The 19804-nt window shown below is 39.4% G+C and overlaps 1 protein-coding gene across 1 annotated transcript in view; it reads left to right on the top strand.

Moving 5' to 3' along the window:
• Positions 1 to 3750: 3750 nt before the first annotated feature.
• Positions 3751 to 19804, top strand: part of LOC109919505 (peroxidasin homolog) — a 509465-nt gene continuing 493411 nt past the window's right edge. Inside the window, exon 1 of the mRNA XM_048596123.1 lies at positions 3751 to 5467. Within this exon, the coding sequence (XP_048452080.1) occupies positions 5310 to 5467 (158 nt within the window). The 5' untranslated portion in view covers positions 3751 to 5309. The remainder of the gene's footprint in view (positions 5468 to 19804) is intronic.

Consider the following 19804-nt stretch of genomic DNA (forward strand, 5'->3'; position numbering starts at 1 on the left):
GAGAATTCCTGGAAGCATGGCACTCCACGAAGCAGGCTATTAATAAACACATTGAACTCGACCCCATATACATTCCACTACGGAGGAAACCCGGAAGTGAGGCAATCCATCGCAACGGACCCCAGAGTTTAAAAGCCAGGTGGGAAAACACACCGATGCTTCATCAGAGGCTGCACTGAGGATGTTACCAAGCATGGTAACGAAATGCCTGTGGAACAACAAACCAGCTCAGCGAGCCAACCAACCTCAACACCCACAACCCGAGCTACAAATCTACTCCAAAACCTGTGATGTTTTTAACTCAGAACAAATTCTGCAACAAAGTTGTGACAAATAGCTGTGCATAGTGTTATATAACTGATATTTTAAAGAGCATCAAAATTACCTTTAATAGGTTTAACTACATTTTGCAATTATTTTTCTAAGCATCTAGTAGAGTTTCATTATTATTACAACAAACTTCTCTCCGGCTATGAATGAAGACATCATTATAAACCAAAAGGAATTTGAGCATAACTAGTATAATTCTCTGATAAGAAATGATGTCAACCAATCCCCCCATCCCCCAAATTTTAAAATGTGATTTTATGATATGATTTGATTTGATATTGCAATGAACTCTTGAGGTCAGAGTGTTTTTTTTAAAATGGAAACCATATGATTGAATGATTGGAGTGTAGAAGGATGAGGGGGAATCTAACTGAAACTTTCAGAATATTGAACGGCCTGGACAAAATGGATGTTCGGAAGATGCTTCCATTGGTAGGAGAGTCTAGGACCCGAGGGCATACCCTTAGAGTAAAGGGAAGACCTTTCAGAACAGAGATAAGGAGAAACTTCTTCAACCAGAGAGTGTTAAATCTATGAAATTCACTGCCACATAAGGCTGTGGAGGCCAGGTCATTGAGCACATTTAAGACTGAGATAGATAGGCTCTTGATTATCAAGGGGATCAAGGGTTATGGGGAGAAAGCAGGAGAATGGGGTTGAGGAACTTATCAGCCATGATTGAATGGCAGAGCAGACTCAGTGGGTTGAATGGCCTAATTTCTGCTCCTATGTCTTATGGTGTTATGGTCTTATGATCATATGTCTAAAACAAATGTCAAATGATAAATAATGAAACGTACCTGTGCAATTCTATATTAACTCCTTATAATTCATCATGAGTTTTTGACACTAATTTTTACATACTGGTGATTTATTTGCATTACTGTATATAAATAATACTGTATATAAATAATGCATTGACAAGGAAATCACAACCATTATCAAAGTAAAATTAAAACGTAAGTCCCCTGTATGGATAATTTTTACAATTCTTCTCTCTGTCTGATTCCAGAACAGAATATGTGTCTATGAGCTGAAAACCTTTTTCATATATCTCTTTTAACTTTAGTCATGAAAATAAAGGAGAAGTTGATCTATGCGCTTCTGTTTGGACACAGTCAAGAAAACAAGAAAACCAAAAACAAGAGTCTAAACTTTGCACTCAGACATTAAGCCCAAACAAAAAACTTTGATAACATTGTACAAATACCCTTTAGAAAAGAAACTCCATTGGGGCGAACACAACTGCATAATTTTTGTTCAGTACAACTAAATACATATTTAGCAATCTCACTGTCTAGATTGCACAATGTAGAATGTTCTTTTTAAAACAAACTGCAGGAGTCGATTATTGATCTTAATACATAAAAAATGTGCATTTCCTTTACAACTTTATTATTGATCGCTAATAACCATCTCAACTCCTAGACCTACAGTCTCCAGAGATTCCTCTGTACATAAAGAGGCAAAACTGCACACAGTATTCAAAATATGGTCTCATCAATGATCTGTATAACTGAAGCATACTGTCCTTACAAAGATGTTCAATTCCTCTCATTAATAAAGGACTGAATCCCACTAACCTTCTTGATTAAATGTTGCACCTGCATACTAACTTTTTGTGACTCATGCACCAGAACATCTAAATCCCTCTGCAGCTTCAAATTTCACAGTTGCTCTTCATTTAAGTATTTCACTCTGCTTTTTATGCTTCTTCCTGTCAAAGTGAACAATTTCATGTTTTCCCACATTAACTCTATCTGCCAGACTTGCCCACTCACTCGCTGTGTATCCATCTGCAACTTCCTTATATCCTCTTAACAACATTGTTTCCTACCTGTCTTGGTGTTGTCTGTGAATTTAGCTACCCTTCCTTCATTCCCCTCTTACATTGTCGATGAACATTGTAAAATGTTGAGTTGCAGCAGAAGGTCTTGCAGGGTTCTACTCATTACACACTGTCAATCAGGCACATTTAGGTATACTCAATTTACTGTCAGCCAATCTTATATTTGTGCTAACTTCTTACATCCTATAATATGAGCTTTTATTTTTTGTAATAACCTTATCAGAAGCCTTCTGGAAATCACAGTTCAGATGCCTATAGTTCTTCTTTATCTACAGCACGTCCAATGGATTGGTTAAATGTGATTTCCCATTGATAAAGCTATGCTGACTCTTCTTGATTATCCTGAATTTTCTACATGCCCAGCTATAACCTCTTTAATTCCTTCTCCACAGCGGACATCAAACTAAGTGACTTATAGCTTCTTGTTTGCTGCCTCTCTCCCTTGAATTGATGGTTTGTATTAGCTACTTCTCAGCTGATGGAATCTTTCCTGAATCTAGGGAATTTTGGATAATTAACACCAATGCATCTACTTGCTCATTAGCCAGCTCTTTTAAGGCTCTAGGAGAGTTCCGCCTGGATCCAGACACTTGTCAATCTGTAATTCCACCACTCTGCTTAGTACCACTTCCATCATGACTATAATTTGGCCAAGTTCACCTCTTCCTTCCACCTCCTGAATTATAGCTATTTCTGGACAATTTTTTGTACCCTCTATTGGTAAAACAGACGCAAAATATTTTTTCAGTTCATCTACTATTAATTTCCATTCTCAGTCTCTGTAGGGCCAACGCTCGCTTTACTTTCTCTTTTCCTTTTTAAATAATTGCAGAAACCTTGCTGTCTCTTTTTGCATTCCTAGTTAGCTTCCTCTCAAACTCTAATTTCTTCCTTCTGATTAAACTTTTAGTCTTTCTCTGTTCTTTATACTATAACCTATCATCTAACTTAAGACTCATCTTTATGCAATTTAATGGTTTTTACTTAGCCCTCAATTATAGCTGTGGACCCGATCACTTTTATTATTTGGTAATAAAAAATGTTGGGACAGTCAGTACATTGAGTATAGGAGTTAGGCGGTAATGTTGCGGCTGTACAGGACATTGCTTAGGCCACTTTTGGAATACTGCATGCAATTCTGGTCTCCCTGCTATAGGAAGGTTGTTGTGAAATTGAAAGGGTTCAAGAAAAATTTACAAGGATGTTGCCAGGGTTGGAGGGTTTGAGCTAGAGCTAGAGGGAGAGGCTGAATAGGCTGGGGCTATTTTCCCTGGAGCATTGGAAGCTGAAGGGTGACCTTATAGAGGTTTATAAATCATGAGGGGAATGGGTAGGGTAAATAGGCAAGGTCTTTTCTCGGGGTAGGGGAACTTCAAAACTAGAGAGCGTAGGTTTAAGGTGAGAGTGGAAAGATTTAAAAGCGACATAAGGGGCAACTTTTTCACACAGAGGGTTGTACATGTTTGGAATGAGCTGCCAGAAGCAGTAGAGGAGGCTGGTAAAATTACAACATTTAAAAGGTATCTGGATGGATATTTGAATAAGAAGGGTTTAGAAGAATATAGGTCAAATGCTGGCAAATGGGGCTAGATTTGTTTAGGACATCTAGTCAGCATGGACGAGTTGGACCGAAGCGTCTGTTTCCATGCTGTACATCTCTATGACTCAATAACCAACATCTGTGGTTGATCCCTACGAATATTTGAAATTACAAAAGATATACAATTGGAAGCAAAAAAAAAGTGTTTCCTTAAAGATAATGTAAAATGTGTACATTCCTATATAGTTTAAGTGCAAAAATAATAATATTAATCATGTTCAATTGCTTAATGGATTAATAAAGCACCCAGGGATTACTGAGTTACGCAGATCAAGAAAATTCAATTTTATCTCTAATAAACTGATAATAGCGAGGAAAAGGTGGTATATATGCTGATAAATTGTAGGGAGAAAGGAGAAGTATGCAATAGCTGGAGGTAGAGTCTAGACAAAGAGAGAATAGCAGTTAGGCAAAGGGATGGATAATGGTGAGCCAGGGAGAAAGAAAAGCTGATAATAGGGACCATTAGTAGGTGAAAGTGGGTTTGCTGTCTATGCCATTAGCAGGGCCTGCAGTATGGGGGTGGGTACATGACATGGAAGAAGGAGTTCAGGTTCTAAAATTATTGAACTCCGTATCGATTCCTGAAGGCTGCAGGGTCCGCAAGTGGAAAATGAGATGTTGTTCTTCCAGCTTGCACTGACCCTCGCTGGAGCACTGCAGCAGACCTGAGATGTTGCTGTTCTTTCTCTCTGGGCTCCTTCTCCACCTAACGCAGACTCCTTCTACCACCCCACCCCTCACTGACGCACTCCTCCCCATTCCCCCTCTTCAGCATATATGCCAATTTTTCCTAGCTACAATTGGTTCTGAAGAAGGGTCAATGAGCCTGAAATGTTAACTCCGCTTTCTCTCCACAGATGCTGTTAGATCTGCTGAGTTTCTCCAGAAATGTTTGTTTTTTGTTTCATGTTTCCGGCATCCACAGTTCTTTGTTTTTTTTTACAGAATCAACATGCTGGCGTTGATCTTTAGAAATTATTTAGCATAAATGGTTATTATTATTTAATTTTTTCCATGATTAGTGTTTTAAATTGTAAATAAAAACCTTCCTTGTCCAGTTTTAGTTTCCAAAATGTTTTCATAGTTTTTGAGGGAAAAGGCAAAAGAGATTAAGTAGAAGTTAATATTTCTGATCTACAGCTTAATAGCAATGCTTAGCCTTGCCTGTAAAGTGGAAGATTTTGTGCTTTACTTCATTTCTGAGATGTATAAAGGACATTGGTTTATAGGTCCATCTTTGAAGCGAAGCCTTTCTTGTCCCTCCCCGAAATGCCTCAGGCTCTTATGTAAAAACAGTACTGGTAATTTTGTATCTTTACATCATTAGAATTACAGTACCACAGTTCTGGCAGTATTTTTGTGGATAAAGCTGCTGGAGTTTTTTTTCCCCTGTTCTGTGCTGAAATTTGATCCTGGTGGTGGTCTGATTGGACGCTTAGACTGCCTTAAACTTGCCCAGACTTCACTCACTGTTTCATTTCAGATTCTGCAGCTCGAGGCACAGCCTCTACTCTGATCTCGCTCAGGATGGGACAAAAATGTTTCCTTTTTTTAACTATTTTCTTTCTTCTCTTCCCTGCAATTTTCTGCTGCCCAAGCCGGTGCCTTTGCTTCAAAACCACTGTTCGTTGTATGCACTTGATGCTGGATCATATCCCTAAGGTAGCACCGCAGACTGTCATCCTGTAAGTGCAAACTTTTTCTTTTGAGCTTTTGTGAAAACTTGCTTCACAAGCTGAGTTCAGTTAACTTCTGGCTTATTAAAATCATGTAGATTAAGGAACTGCTTAGTCTAAATTGAAGTTTATGAAATAGGCCAGACTAATTTCAGTTTAAGAATACATTCAAAGCATATTCTGTGCTGCTGATAAAACTTTTGCAGATAGTTTTCACTTCCATTTACAGCTGTAACTTATGCGTTCTTTTTCCATTATGAAACTGATGTTACAGTGACTGCTTTGGAATGAATGGAGAAGTACAAGAAGAATGCCAACTAGATTGAAGTGCATTTATTAGTATCTGCTGAGATTTGTTTGGGTTTTCTTGCAAAATGTAATGATCTGCAAAATTAGTTTGTCTCGATCTTAAGCTACTATAAACCTACAATTTTCGGATTTGTCAGCATAAGAATAGTTGAAGTTGATTTCAGCTCATGGAAAAGGGATATTTTAACAAGGTGAGCAAAAAAATCCTACACCATTTTCAGACAGACATTGTCTTTGTTTGAAAGCTGTCAAGTATTTTCTGAAAATTGTTAATAAATTCAGCTTTATTTGCTGATAGCTGAAATAATAATCTCCTCCTCTGGTCATACTTTCAAGCTGTAAGGGCAGCTTGACATTTTGGAAAGACAGCTCTATGGCAGTATTGAGTTTTGAAAGTTAATATTATTTGCTGGAGAGTTTCTGGAATTATACTGATTTCTGAAGTGATCAAGCCCTTTTCACTGTTTTAGTGAACCTATCTTATCTTTTTGCTATATTTACGAAGTTCATGGCAATAGTTGCATTTCAAAATTAAAGTCTCAACAACCAACAATCATTAAATTGTGGGTTAGGGTTGAGACTGGAGAAGACATGGTTAAAGGCTATTACTACCCTCTAATGGCCATCATTTATGCAGCATAGTTTGTGCTGGAGTGAGGCCAGCAGGGACTCCACCCCACTCGGAAATGAACCTTATGTTTTCTAAAACTTTTGGATTAATATCATTCTGGATGGTTCACAGAATCTCGTCCAATTAAATCTATTGCTATGGATCTCAAATAAGGATAGTGTAAATGGGTTGCTGGTATGTCATGACCTTTTTTTCGGAATGTCTGTAGGAAATCGACCACTTATGTTAAGTGTATGGTGGATGGCTTGTTCTACCCCAGGATAGCTGGAATGTGCTGCAGAGAATCAAGCGCTTCTAATATTCTGTCACATACCATTTTTTTTTTGAAATATACTATTTGATCCAATAGAACAAATGGTACCAGTGACACTTCTCTAGTGTATTTGACATAATGAATAGTGGAAGCAGTTATGACACTCCCCTGTGGAGAGAGGGAAGTGTTGTAATAAAAGTATCTTGCTGCTATCACTGGCTGTTTGATGTTGAAGTCAGAATTTTACTCTAATTTGCAGGTGTGTTGATTTTTGTTGACCCTCCAGCACAGGCTACCTGTTAAGTGCATAGAAAGGACAGTTCAAAACATCATGTTTATGCAAGCTACATGGAAGGACTGAAACTGGTCCTCAATATTGTGAAATTTCAACAAAGGGCGATTAATCCACTTTCTTCCAGATCACTGGCCTGAGAATAAAGATGATATCTACCCCACTGAATCTCATTCCACGCCCTGACAAAGGCCAAATGACCAATATAGAGCTTTGCAAAATTTTGGACCACTCGGGTCAGCCAAAATGTTATCATCAGTACCCTTCCACTTGGGAAAAATAAAGGACATGCAGGAAACAAGCAAGGTGCATTCAGATGTTCACCTTTGCTACTGTCTGAAGAGAACCATCCTTGCAAGGCAGGTTATAGAGCCATAGAGTCAGATAGAGGTACAGCATAGAAACAGACCCTTTGGTCCAACTCATTCATGTCAACCAGATATTCTACATTAATCTAGTACCATCTGCCAACATTTGGCCCATTTGCCTCTAAATCCTTCCTATTCATTTACCTATCCAGATGCCTTTTAAATGTTGTAACTGCCACAAGTGCCATACATGAAGCTACTAAGTGTTATACCAGGTCATTGGTTTTGTCTTTGACTTTAGCTGCTGCTACCAGAAAAACTACTAATGAGCTGATTTGGAGGAGGTCAACCCATAGTTTCATGCTATGCAGTGTTTTGACATAACTGAGGAAGTCCCTGTGTTACCTTTTTTGCTTACACATGTGCTTTATGTCAAAAAAGAACAACAAATGAAAACACAATGAAATTAAATATTCGAAAAATATCTTTAGTTTTCAATTTGTTCACACCTTGGAATAACTTGACCTTGTAAGTTAAAAAATTGAAAAAGTGTCGAGTTAGCTCTAGATAAACGTCATAATTGTTTTCTGCTTAGCATGATGTCTTTGGACGTGCCCATCATGTCATCAATGCAATCAAATCTGTTTGCTGTGTTTTTGGGCTGCAGTACAAAATCTGGAATATCTCTATGGCCTTTGTGGCTTCAACTGGTGGAACAGGTGAGGCTGAAGAGGCTAGCATTCATCAGACTCTTCAATGTGATCAGGGTGGTAATCTTATGTTTTTCATTGATACATTTTTGCCCACTTTTTCTTGATCCTTGTCTCAAAAATACTGCAGGTCTTTCAGGCATTTTTATCTACCTCATATTGAAATTAGCAAAACAATGTGCCTTATTTAGCTTTCCTGTCACAAAAATTGGCAGATTTTTTGTCCCATCCGCGGTAGTGCAGGCTGTAGCATTTACACTGTCCTTGCTCACTTTCCACCATTACATGTTTCAATTTTTAAACATTATCCAGTAAAAGAAAGTAAAACAGTCTGATTTCATTTGTTTAAAGATGGCTCATGGTGCACACTTGTTCAAAGTGTGTGCAAGACTGATCTGCAGCCACCACTGCAGGCTTAACCAGGATTATGTGATCTAGTGTGGCCTAACTCTTCTTTGGTTAGTATGATCACATAACAAGTGTGCACAGTTCAGCTAATCTGGAATTCCCCAATCTAAAACTTTGGTTTATCATGGACATCCTTTTATTGGATTTCCTTTTCTGCCAGTGGGAATGGCTGACAATTCCTTGCAACCAAAGTTAACTGAATTTGACTCATCATGATTCACTATTCTGACAGCAATTTGTACACTGTCTGCTTTTAAATTGTATCTATGAGAGATAACCATGACAGGTAAAATACGTTGACAGCCTTGGAGTCAATGTCACTGTAAGACTTGCAATTAATTTAAATGATATTCCTTTGGGATCTAATTATGAAGTAAAAACTTAATTACAATACAATTTCTTGTTGACGGTGGTTATGAGATAGATTTGGGTTTTGTCAGGATACATTTGAAAACTACAATAATTGTATCTTTCATGTGGCCAGAATGATTTTGTGTCCATGTGTAATGCATTTTAATAAAGCATTCAGAGGAGCATTACAAATCAACATCTGACTCCCAATCATAGTGCAAGATATCAGATCAGATGACCAAAAGCTTGTCCAAAGAGGTAGGTTCTAGTGCATGTTTTAAAGGAGGAAAATAATGTAGAAACACAGAGTGGTGGAGAAAGGGTATCACAAATAGCAGACAGCTTTGAAAATTTGGAGGCACAAAGGGCCACAATGGGAGGAGGACAAATATTTCAGAGGTGTATGGGGTTGGAGGAGATAACACAGATAGGGAAGGACAGTACCATGGAAGTATTTGAAAACCGGGATGAGAATTTTAAAGTCAAGCCATTGCTTTACTGGGTGCTAATATAGATCAGAGAGCACAGATGACGGGAACAGGATATGAGTTAAAACACGGGAAACAGATCAATTTGATGGAGTCCAGCAAGGAATTGCATTTTAATGGTTTGTCTGGAGATAAGGAAGGCAGATGAGCTGAGATGGGAAAAGTTGAGGAATGTTACAGACAGAATAGATGGCCTTTGTAGTGGCATGACTGAGTCAGATGCTCATTTTGGAATTGAATGTGACACAAAAGTTGTAAATAAACTGGCTTAACCCTAGACTTTTAAGTTGGTAGCTAGGGAGCAGAGATCGGAATGGAGACCGAAAATAATGCTTCAGTATTTGCAATATTTAATAAAAGACATTTCTTATCCAGTACTGCATGATGGATAAGCAACGTGATAATTTAGCAACAGTGGAGGAGTTGAGTGAAGTGGTGGTGACGTAGAACTTGGGTGTCATCAACGTACATGTGAAAACCAGTACTGCTATGTATTAAGTCAGATCTAATAAAATGGGGTGCTGTAGATTCTTAAAAAAAAAAGGATAGATAAACCAAACTACGCAGTGATTTCTAATGCATAGTATGCACAAAACGCCAGATCAAAGAGTAACTGTAATGCAAAAATAACACTAAAGCAAAATACTGTGCATGCAGAAAATGTGAAATAAATATCAAATGCTGGAGAAACTGAGTTAAAATTTGAATCAATCTCACTCTTTTTCAGGTATCTTCTTCTCAAGAAGAATCATACTGGATTCAATGTTAACTCTGTTCTCTATGAATAAGTTTCTCCAGCACTTTCTGTGCTTTTCATCCAAAATAACATTTCTCCACAAATGTTATTCATTTGTATTTAACTATGTCCAGATCCAAACACTTGGGGAATTAGCAAAGGGTTTGTTTGCACACAGGGAGTTAAACTTCCTAGAATTAACATTGGGATGACTTATTGATGGTGGTTGATAGATGAAAAAAATACTTTGGATGATTTGATGATGGGAAAAAACCCATATGGTTTTATGTAAGAGCACTTTTGGATATGAAAAAAATGATATTGGGTTGGGATACTGACACAATCTGACATCCTCCAGCTTTGAGTATCGAAGTTGAAGGCAAGCAAGGAACTCCCTTGGCACTATTGGTTAAGTTTATCAAGTTAATTAAAAGCCAATTAAGAACTAGTTTAATTCTCATTTCTTTAGGTTTCAGTAAGGGATCATCTTCCTGATATGTCAGTAATCACAGGGTCAACGAGATGAGTGCACAGCAGGAAAAACTTCTTCAGTGAAACTGAAAACTTTGATCAGTTACATTGAAGAATTCTAGCCATGGCGATAGCTATGGTGAGTTTGCAGTTTGAAGCACTTCTTCTGAAAGTGCTTTCACTGTTTGACAGGTGATTACCAATTTATTGTAAGGCATTTCATCAATCTAATACTTCATTTAATTTCATTTGAACTTCCTTTGAACACATAATGGGAGCAGCCTTTACAGCTCCGCCTTCCACCTCTGATGGTCAAAAATGGACAGCTCTTCACCACTAAGTGGTCCAGAAACAGCAGTAGCAACATAAGTAGCCTTTTACTCAACCACTGTGCTCCACTACGTCACAAGTGGGATTGGCATTGCAATCCAGCTGGAAAGAGACAAGGCCTCTTATTGAGAGCTTCTCGTCACTACTAACACCTTTAGCCTCTTGGAGCATATGAGCATGCGTTGACAAGGTCTCTGCCTATGGAAGCTGGTATCCCAGCTGTGTGGGGTGGCATTCAAACGAACGAAATTACCGAATGAAGTAGGTCAAGGTGACTTTTGGTAAACCCTTACCACCCCTTCCTGATGCCTGATTCCTCATTATAGGCACAATGCGCACCTTTGAATGAGAAAAGATCGCACTCTGGTTTGTTTTTTGATCTCCCTGCATGGCAGATCCTCTGCCTACCACTGGTTGAGTACTAGTGGTGGCAGAATAGGGTAAGTGTATATTCATTTCCTAATTAAAGGTCTGCATTAGTGTCTAGGTGGGAAGGCTATCTCCCAGCCAAGATCCCCCACCCCGCCACCTGTCTCCTGATCAAATGCCACCTTGCTATTTGAAAGAGTCATTAACTTTCACCCAGAGTGCAGGTTTTGCCATTTAAACATTTTTTTTTAATGCCAATCACTTTTCCTGCCCTCCTTGGATCCTCATATCTCTTGGAGGAATGGTATTCCTGTTCTGCTGACTTCCTACTTGGTCAGAAAGGTTGCCTTCTGTCAGCTGTGGATCCTCTGTACAGCCCACTCCGATCCCTCAGCAGGGTGGCACGGTGGCTCACTGCTGCCTCACAGCGCCAGGGACCCGGGTTTGATTCCAGCCTTGGGTGACTGTCTGTGTGGAGTTTGCACATTCTCCCCATGGCTGCGTGGGTTTGCTCCGGGTGCTCCAGTTTCCTCCCACAGTCCAAAGATGTACAGGGTAGGTGGATTGGCCATGCTAAATTGCCTATAGTGCCCAGGGATGTTTAGTTTAGGTGGGTTAGACATAGGGAAATCAGGTGTAGGGGAATGGATCTGGGTGGGCTGCTCTTTGGAGGGGCGATGTGGACTTGTTGGGCTGAATGGCCTGTTTCCACACTGTAGGGATTGTATGATTCTATGATGATATCCAGGTAATTGTGAGGGAGCATTAGAATGGTTTTCCTAAGATGCCTCTCCATTCCTTTGTTTACTGCAGCTTCAAAGGTCCAAGTGCTGATGAACCCTTGGAATCCAGGCTCTGACCCCTTCTTAATTAAAATACATCTTTCCTTTGATAGAACTGACACACTGTCCCACCTGCTGTCCTTAATTGGTGAGACAACCTGAGATGATTCAAAAGTGATCCGGTCATTCCATCAAGGATTCTGCTCTTAATTATCTGCAATATATTATTTAATGTATCTTTTGGTCCACAATATTATATACAAATATTTGTAAAGTCATGGTTGAGATTATCACACTTATAGGAGGTTACATTAGTATTTCAGAAGAATGGTTTAGTAAGTTAACATTTCTGGCATACATCATACATTTACCCACGCAGTATACTTTTAAATGCTGAATCCATTTTCTTAGTTATGGGCCCTTTAGGATTACTTGAGCTTTGGTTGGGGGTAAGTAAATAATGAAATTCTGCCTGCATGTTTTTGCAGCTTGACAGGATTAGCTCATCACTCTTAGCTTAGGGTGAAGGTTTATATTTAATTAATTGCTCTTGTCATGCTGATCTACTTTACCTTCGGGGTGACAGCGGGAAGAGCTGTGGTGTGTTTGGGGGACAGGATTAGATTTCATTTTTTGAATGATGACTCTTGCCAGGACATCCAGGAAGGTGCGCTGGCATATCTGGTTCTTCTTGGCATACAAAAGAAGCTATGTGTTACCTGTTTCCACTGGGCACATGTTGCTTGGATGCTTTCCTCAAATCCTGTTGTGGCAATCGTTGTGCATGATAAGGTGAGGTCTGCACCTTATCTGTAGCTAATAAAATATATTATGAAACTTGAAAGCAGCATAAACATTTAAAGTACAGTGCTCATTTCTTAAAACAAGCACATTTTTGTTAAGACAAGTTTTCCCACTATACACAGTATAACCAAGAATTTTGTGTCGAAAACTGGACACTGTTAAATAGTTTGCTCACCGCACAATTTCTATTTTACTCTCAAGGTGGAGAAGTTATTGTATTTCCATCATGACAAATATTTCAAAAAGGGTTTGTTTTCTGATTATGTTGACTAATGCAAGCATGCTTGAGGAAGAAAATTGAGTTGCTTTAAAAAAAGTATGGCTAGCTTTTTAAAAAAAAATTAAAAATATCAATCCTTAAAAAAGGGATATTTTTGACTAATATTAAAGATGAATTCTTTGACCACCACAGAACTTTCCTTCAAGTGCTGGATCCAGCAAACCAGATTTGGAACAGTTTATGCCATGAGAGAACATGGCCTTTGAGGAAAAAGTTCTTGGCCATCTTCCCATTTGTTTAAAATGCATAATTGGTGTAGTCTTCTATAATGTGCATTATGTCATTTGCATGTGACGTTATTGTGTGGGATAAGAAGAATGCCCTTCTACAAAGTGGTGTGCCAAACATCTTGAAGATTTTAACTGGTCATTGCTAATCCTCTTGACATGGATATTTTCATTAGGTCAAGGATGATCAACTTTTTTCCCTGTATATATCATGACTTTTTAAAATGCTATTTTTGCAATTGTATTTTAAAAGAAAGTACTTATTAAGTTTTGCTTTTTTTCCAGTCTTCTAAGTCAAAATGCTGGTTATAGGAAAATGTTAAACTGAGTTTGCATTTTTGTAAGCACAATAGGCTGTGTTTTCCCCTAGCTGCATCGTGGTGGCCCTGAAGTGGGTGGTGGGTTAACACTGTTGTTGAGAAAGGATCAGGTTAGTTGTATTTTGAAGGCAAGCGTTGGGAAGATAGGAAGTAAATTACTGGCACTGAGAGTGACACATGGCAAAGTCCAACAGACTAGTGGGTGGTGTGGCAATGGCTGCTAGTTACAATTTAGGCAGAATATCCAGATTGCTTCAACACAGGAACACCATCAGGAAGGCGTATAAAGCAATTCAAAAGAAAATGTTCAACAAAGATGGCTCCTTTGAAAGCAAGACACAGAGGTCATTGTAGATTGCAATAAACAGTTGAAGAGATGGGTGGAACAATACCTTGAGTTGTAGCGAAGGGAGAGCCCTGTCACCAATAGCATAGAATATGGCATTGAGATAAATGATCAGTGATGGTCTGGAAAGGCAGAACAGACTCATGGGGCTGAATGGCCTACTTTTGCTCTTACGTTCCTATATTGCCATTCCTCTTGATTCCTCAAGAACAGGAAACTGACACTACTGCAGCAGCTTGTGGACTTTGCTATCTCTGCCGGAGGATGAATTATGGATCACAAAGGGTTCCAATGTCATCAAACATGGTTGTGCTCTGGCGCCATCTCTCATTGGCATGTTCTTCTCTTTGCTACTGTCATGATTTAAGATCATCTACAGAGAATGCTTATTTTCAATGTGAAAGTTGACAGAAGCATCTTCAACCTTGCTCACCTGAGATCCAGGACAGAGGTATATCAAATCCTTCTCAGAGAGTTGCTTTACACTGTTGATTTATTCTCTAACCTTGCATACAAAGGAATAACTTTTTGTGGGATATGGACAGACTGTTTTATATCTGGAAAGAATTTTGTTTGACCATTGGCATTAGGAGGACAAATATTTTAGTCCAGAATCTTGTTATACTGACGTCAGTCAGCATTGACAATGTTAAACTGAAATGGTTGTCAGCTCTACGGTCATCAGCAACATGTCATTGATGCTGAAATCAACATACAATTGCAAATGGTGCAGTTGTTATGTTTAAACTGAGTAAGTGAGTGCAACAACAGCAACCTGACTGAAAATATCAAACTGAGTCTACCAAATCTGTGACTTCAGCGCACTACTCCATAGTTGTAAAACCTGGACAAGATTTTATAGAAAGCAGGATAAAAGGCTGAACAGTTTTTATGTTTGTTGTCTCAGACGTATTCTTGCCATGTCTTGGTAGGAAAAGGTCACCAACTTTGAGGTCCTGAGTATGCCAATTCAAATTTGCAATCCGAGGAGCTCAAACGTTCATCCACTTCACCAACACCTTCCACCCCAACCTTAAGTTCACCTGGACCATCTCTGATACCTCTCTCTCCTTCCTGGACCTCTCTGTTTCCATCTCCGGCAACCACCTGGAAGCCGATATCCGTTTCAAGCCTACCGACTCCCACAGCTACCTAGAACACACCTCCTCCCACCCACCTTCCTGCAAAAATGCCATCCCCTATTCCCAATTCCTTCACCTCCGCCACATCTGCTCCCAGGATGAGGCATTCCACTCCCGAATATCTCAGATGTCCTCGTTTTTCAAGGACCGCAACATCCCCCCCCGCCTTAGTGGTTGAGAACGCCCTCGACCATGTCTCCTGCGTTTCGCGCAACTCATCCCTCACATCCCCTCCCCACAATAACTTTCAAAACAGAAACCCCTTGTCCTTACGTACCACTCCACCAACCTCTGGATCCAACGCATCATCCTCCGACACTTTCGCCATCTGCAATCCGACCCCACCACCAAAGACATTTTTCCCTCCCCACCCTTATCTGCTTTCCGAAGGGACCACTCTCTCCATGACTCCCTTGTCTGCTCCACACTCCCCTCCAGCCCCACCAGACCTGGCACTTTTCCCTGCAACCGCAGGAAGTGCTACACCTGCCCCTACACCTCTCCCCTCACCCCCATCCCAGGCCCCAAGAAGACCTTCCACATCAAGCAGATGTTCACCTGCACATCTGCTAATGTGGTGTACTGTATCCGCTGGTCTAGATGTGGCCTCCTCTACATCGGGGAAACCAAGCGGAGGCTTGGGGACCGCTTTGCAGAACACCTATGCTCGGTTCGCACAAACAACTGCACCTCCCAGTCACGAACCATTTCAACTCCCCCTCCCACTCCTTAGACATCATGTTCATCCTGGGCCTCCTGCAGTGCCACAACGATGCCATATTTCGCTTGGGAACCCTGCAGCCCAATGGTATCATTGTGGACTTCACAAGCTTCAAAATCTCCCCTCTCCCAACCGCATTCCAAAAGCAGCCCAGCTTGTCCCCACCTCCCTAACCTGTCCTTCCTCCCATCTATTCCCTCCTCCCCCTCAAGCCCCACCCCCATCTCCTACCTACTAGCCTCATCCCGCCCCGTTGACCTATCCGTCCTCCCTGGACTGACCTATCCCCTCCCTAACTCCCCACCCACACTCACCTTTACTGCCTCCACCCCCGCCTCTTTGACCTGTCTGTCTCCTCTCCATCTATCTTCTCCTTTATCCATCTTCTATCCGCCTCCCCCTCTCTCCCTATTTATTTCAGAATCCCCTTCCCCTCCCCCATTTCTGAAGAAGGGCCTAGGCCCGAAACGTCAGCTTTCCTGCTCCTCTGATGCTGCTTGGCCTGCTGTGTTCATCCAGCTCTACACCTTGTTATATCAGATTCTCCAGCATCTGCAGTTCCTACTATCTCTGAGTGCAGGACATCTGTGCTGTCTTGCCACAGTGATTAATTGGATGGATGATGACTTTATACCCAAGATTATTTTTCTGTATGGTGAACTGACCACGAGCAGTGACACTCTTTGACATATTCTTCTGTTTTTGCTTCTGAGCTTTTAAGCCTCCATACCTCTAACACAAGGACACCTGCAACTGAGCTGTGAAGATAAGTGACATTGACTACTAGGACATAGTCACTGACAGTCATGACATCTAAAAGCTGTTTGTTGGGCAGAACATTGGAGGAAGTGAGTAGAAACAAAAGGTCAATTGGCCAAGAAAAGTGACGAGAGAAAACAGATCACTGAATTGTGCACCTTCTCATTTGACTGTCTTCCTTTGAAGTAAATGGAGTAGAGACCGTCATATCAGAGTGGAGTTCCTGAGCCAAGCCTGATGGTGCTAAACACAAATTTGATCACCATGATGCAAAACTCCATCCTACAAAACTGACTGCCATCATGGAATGCATTATTTTGTTAATATATTCTGTTTCTATAGTGAGAGATCTTCTTGATTTCATGGATGTCTGTGCTAGCAAATGAAATAGTTTGCCACAGTTATTGACAACATTACGTAAATTTCTTTGGATGGTTTTTCAAATGCTTCTCAGAAACTGAGTGAAGGCACATTGTTGAAGATAATTTTTTTTCATGGCACACAGATCAGAGGGCCACATTGTGGATGTTTCTTTTCACATGCACAATAGGAACAAAGTTTGAGTCTACTCCAACTCATTCCTTTCAGGAATCATGTTATCAGAATATTTATTTTCTTTGTTGTAGAAATATGGGCTGAATTTAAACCCTGAAATTACGGCTGAAATAATTTATGGAAAAGAAATAACTGAGATTCAACTTACAATTGATGCCTTCTTGCTGAAGTGATGAATGCTGTTTAGAAACTGTTAAATATTGCTGTGGTTCTTTGCACCACAGGAAATTCTCGTCAAAAAAATCCAAAAAACTATGATGCTGGAAATCAGAAACAAAAACCAAAGTTATGGAAAAACTCAGCAGGTCTGGCGGCATCTGTGGAGAGAAAGCAGACTTAATACTTGGGGTCCAGTAACCCTTCTTCAGAAAATTTGGAGTGATTCAATGAATTTGACTGGAAATGTGCACTAGGTTATTTTGAATCACAGTGATTGCATTATTAATATATTTCTAATAGCTAATTTATTTGCAGTTGCAGAATATGACTGCACCCAGAATTGGAACATATACATTTCAGATTATTTTGTAATCAGAACATTTGTTTTTGAGATTCTTGCTGAGAAGAGCAATTCAAAATTCTTCTCAGCTGTTATAATGAGAAACCAAAATAAAACATGTATGAACATTCATTAAGATTATAATGCAAAATTATTACACAGAAAAAAATACACATCATCAAACCACTGTCTTAATTAGTCCAGTGAGTATTAGAAAAGTTTTAATGTCATATTTACTGTATAATGTTTGCTGAGGCCATGCTTTCCAATGTAACAATCTCCTGTTGAATTTCTAATGAATGCTCAGTGCTTTATACTAGAACAGGGTGAAAACACACAGTGCCTTGTGCTTAATCAGCATGAATTCCCTTTTTACAACTGAAAATAGGCCTAAACAGTCATTATAATCATTAGTACATAGGACAGAACAAAATGGAGAGTAATCGTGGCAGTTTAAGAATTTGAAGTCTGGCACTTTATAATGTTCCATGACTGTAACCAATTAAACACAAATGATTGTTTTCATGACCACTGGGAGTCTAATGGAAGAGATTCCACAGGTTTGAATTATTGTTTGGTTGGATACAAAAGACAACAGTACAGTTCACTGTTAAGTGAAAAGTTTTAATGTATGTACAGAAAATGCATAATCAAGCTTAAGTTCTTTATTTTCATTTTTAAATTTTATTTTTGGAAAATTCATCGTTGAGTGCTGAAAGCATTGCCATTATGAGGCAGGGGAAATATGTTGTGCCAGGAACACATGCTGTTTGGCACAACAGTTGTTTCAAAGTGATGAAAGATATCTCAACTGAAAGTGGGTTTCTGCTGACTCTGTCAAATATTCAACAGTACCTACATGACTTAATTGAAACCTATCATAGCACTATTACACGTTAAATAACATTAGGTTCATTGGATTATATTCATCTTGAATAAACACATATTTTTAATTAGCCTACACAACAAAACATGGTAAAAGCACAAATGTGTAGACAAGCCCAGTATATTTGTAACGTGAGGCAAAGTCAAAGTCAGATACATTGAAACAAATAGATTAATTGCTGGAAAAACTCAGAATGAAGTAAGGTGATTGGACCCTAAACATTAACTCTGCTTTCTCTTCACAGATGCTGCCAGACCTGATGGGTTTACCCAGAAATTTCTCTTTTTATTTCAGATTCAGCATTCACAGTTCTTTGTTTTCTTTCAGATATATTGAAGCCTTTCAAAACCATCTTCGTGGCTTGATATGTTCAGTTGGGACAGTTCTGTTTAAAAAAAAATTCTTAATTTCGAGTTTTTGAATGAGATGTGAGAATTTGTTAAAATTGGGTCTGTTTGAAAATTTTCAAAACTAGTATTAAACTTTAACTGCTTCTATTTTTGGGAGACATTTACAAAACTAATCTGTGGAAATAGGTTTCACTGGCAAGGCTGGCACTTTTCTGTAATTGACCTTGAGAAGGTGATGGTGAACTGCTGCTAGTCATGTGGTGTTTGTGCATTCACAGTACTGTTGGAAAAGGATTTCTAATGAAGGAACGGCAACGTTTTTTGAGTCAGGATGATGTGCAATTTAAAGAGTTTGTATGTGGTGTTTTATGTGCACCTGTTGTTATTCTCTTTGTGGATGATAGAGTTTATGGATTTGCAATGTGTTAGCAAAAGTACCTGAGTAAATTGTGGTAGTGCAGCTTGTTTATAATACGACACCAGGTTATAGTCCAACAGGTTAATGTGAAAACACAAGCTTTCAGAGCCTCGCTCCTTCTTAGGTGTTAGTGAGGTGGTATCAGACACAGAATTTATAAGTAAAAGGTCAAAGGGCCACACCACTAGTAAGGATATATTAAACAAACCTAAGGTGCTGTTAAATTTTTAATCAGTTAGAAGATTTTAATCATTTAAATGTATCTGTAAATCCCTGAATTTCTTTCAAGTCATTGCCCTGAGAGAACTAAAGGTTTTATCAGGGTAAAGAAGAGGCGACATTTTAGATCAGACAATGCATGTTTGATGTGAGACTTGTTTAGAAGCTGTTTGTGTTTTGGTTTGGAGTCAGACTGGTTTTATTTCAAAAGTAGGAATTTATAAAAGGCCACATTGACTGTGGAGAAAATGTGTGCTCTTTGAACAAAATAGAATGTATCTGCAAATGCAAATTCACACAATAGATTTGTGTGTGTGTGTGTGCGCGCGTGTGGGCGGGGGGGGAGAGAGAGAGGCAGGTAGACAGAGAGTGTGTGTGTGAG

The sequence above is a fragment of the Rhincodon typus genome, chromosome 4 (assembly GCF_021869965.1).
Source record: "Rhincodon typus isolate 14 chromosome 4, sRhiTyp1.1, whole genome shotgun sequence".
Lineage (NCBI taxonomy): Eukaryota > Metazoa > Chordata > Chondrichthyes > Orectolobiformes > Rhincodontidae > Rhincodon > Rhincodon typus.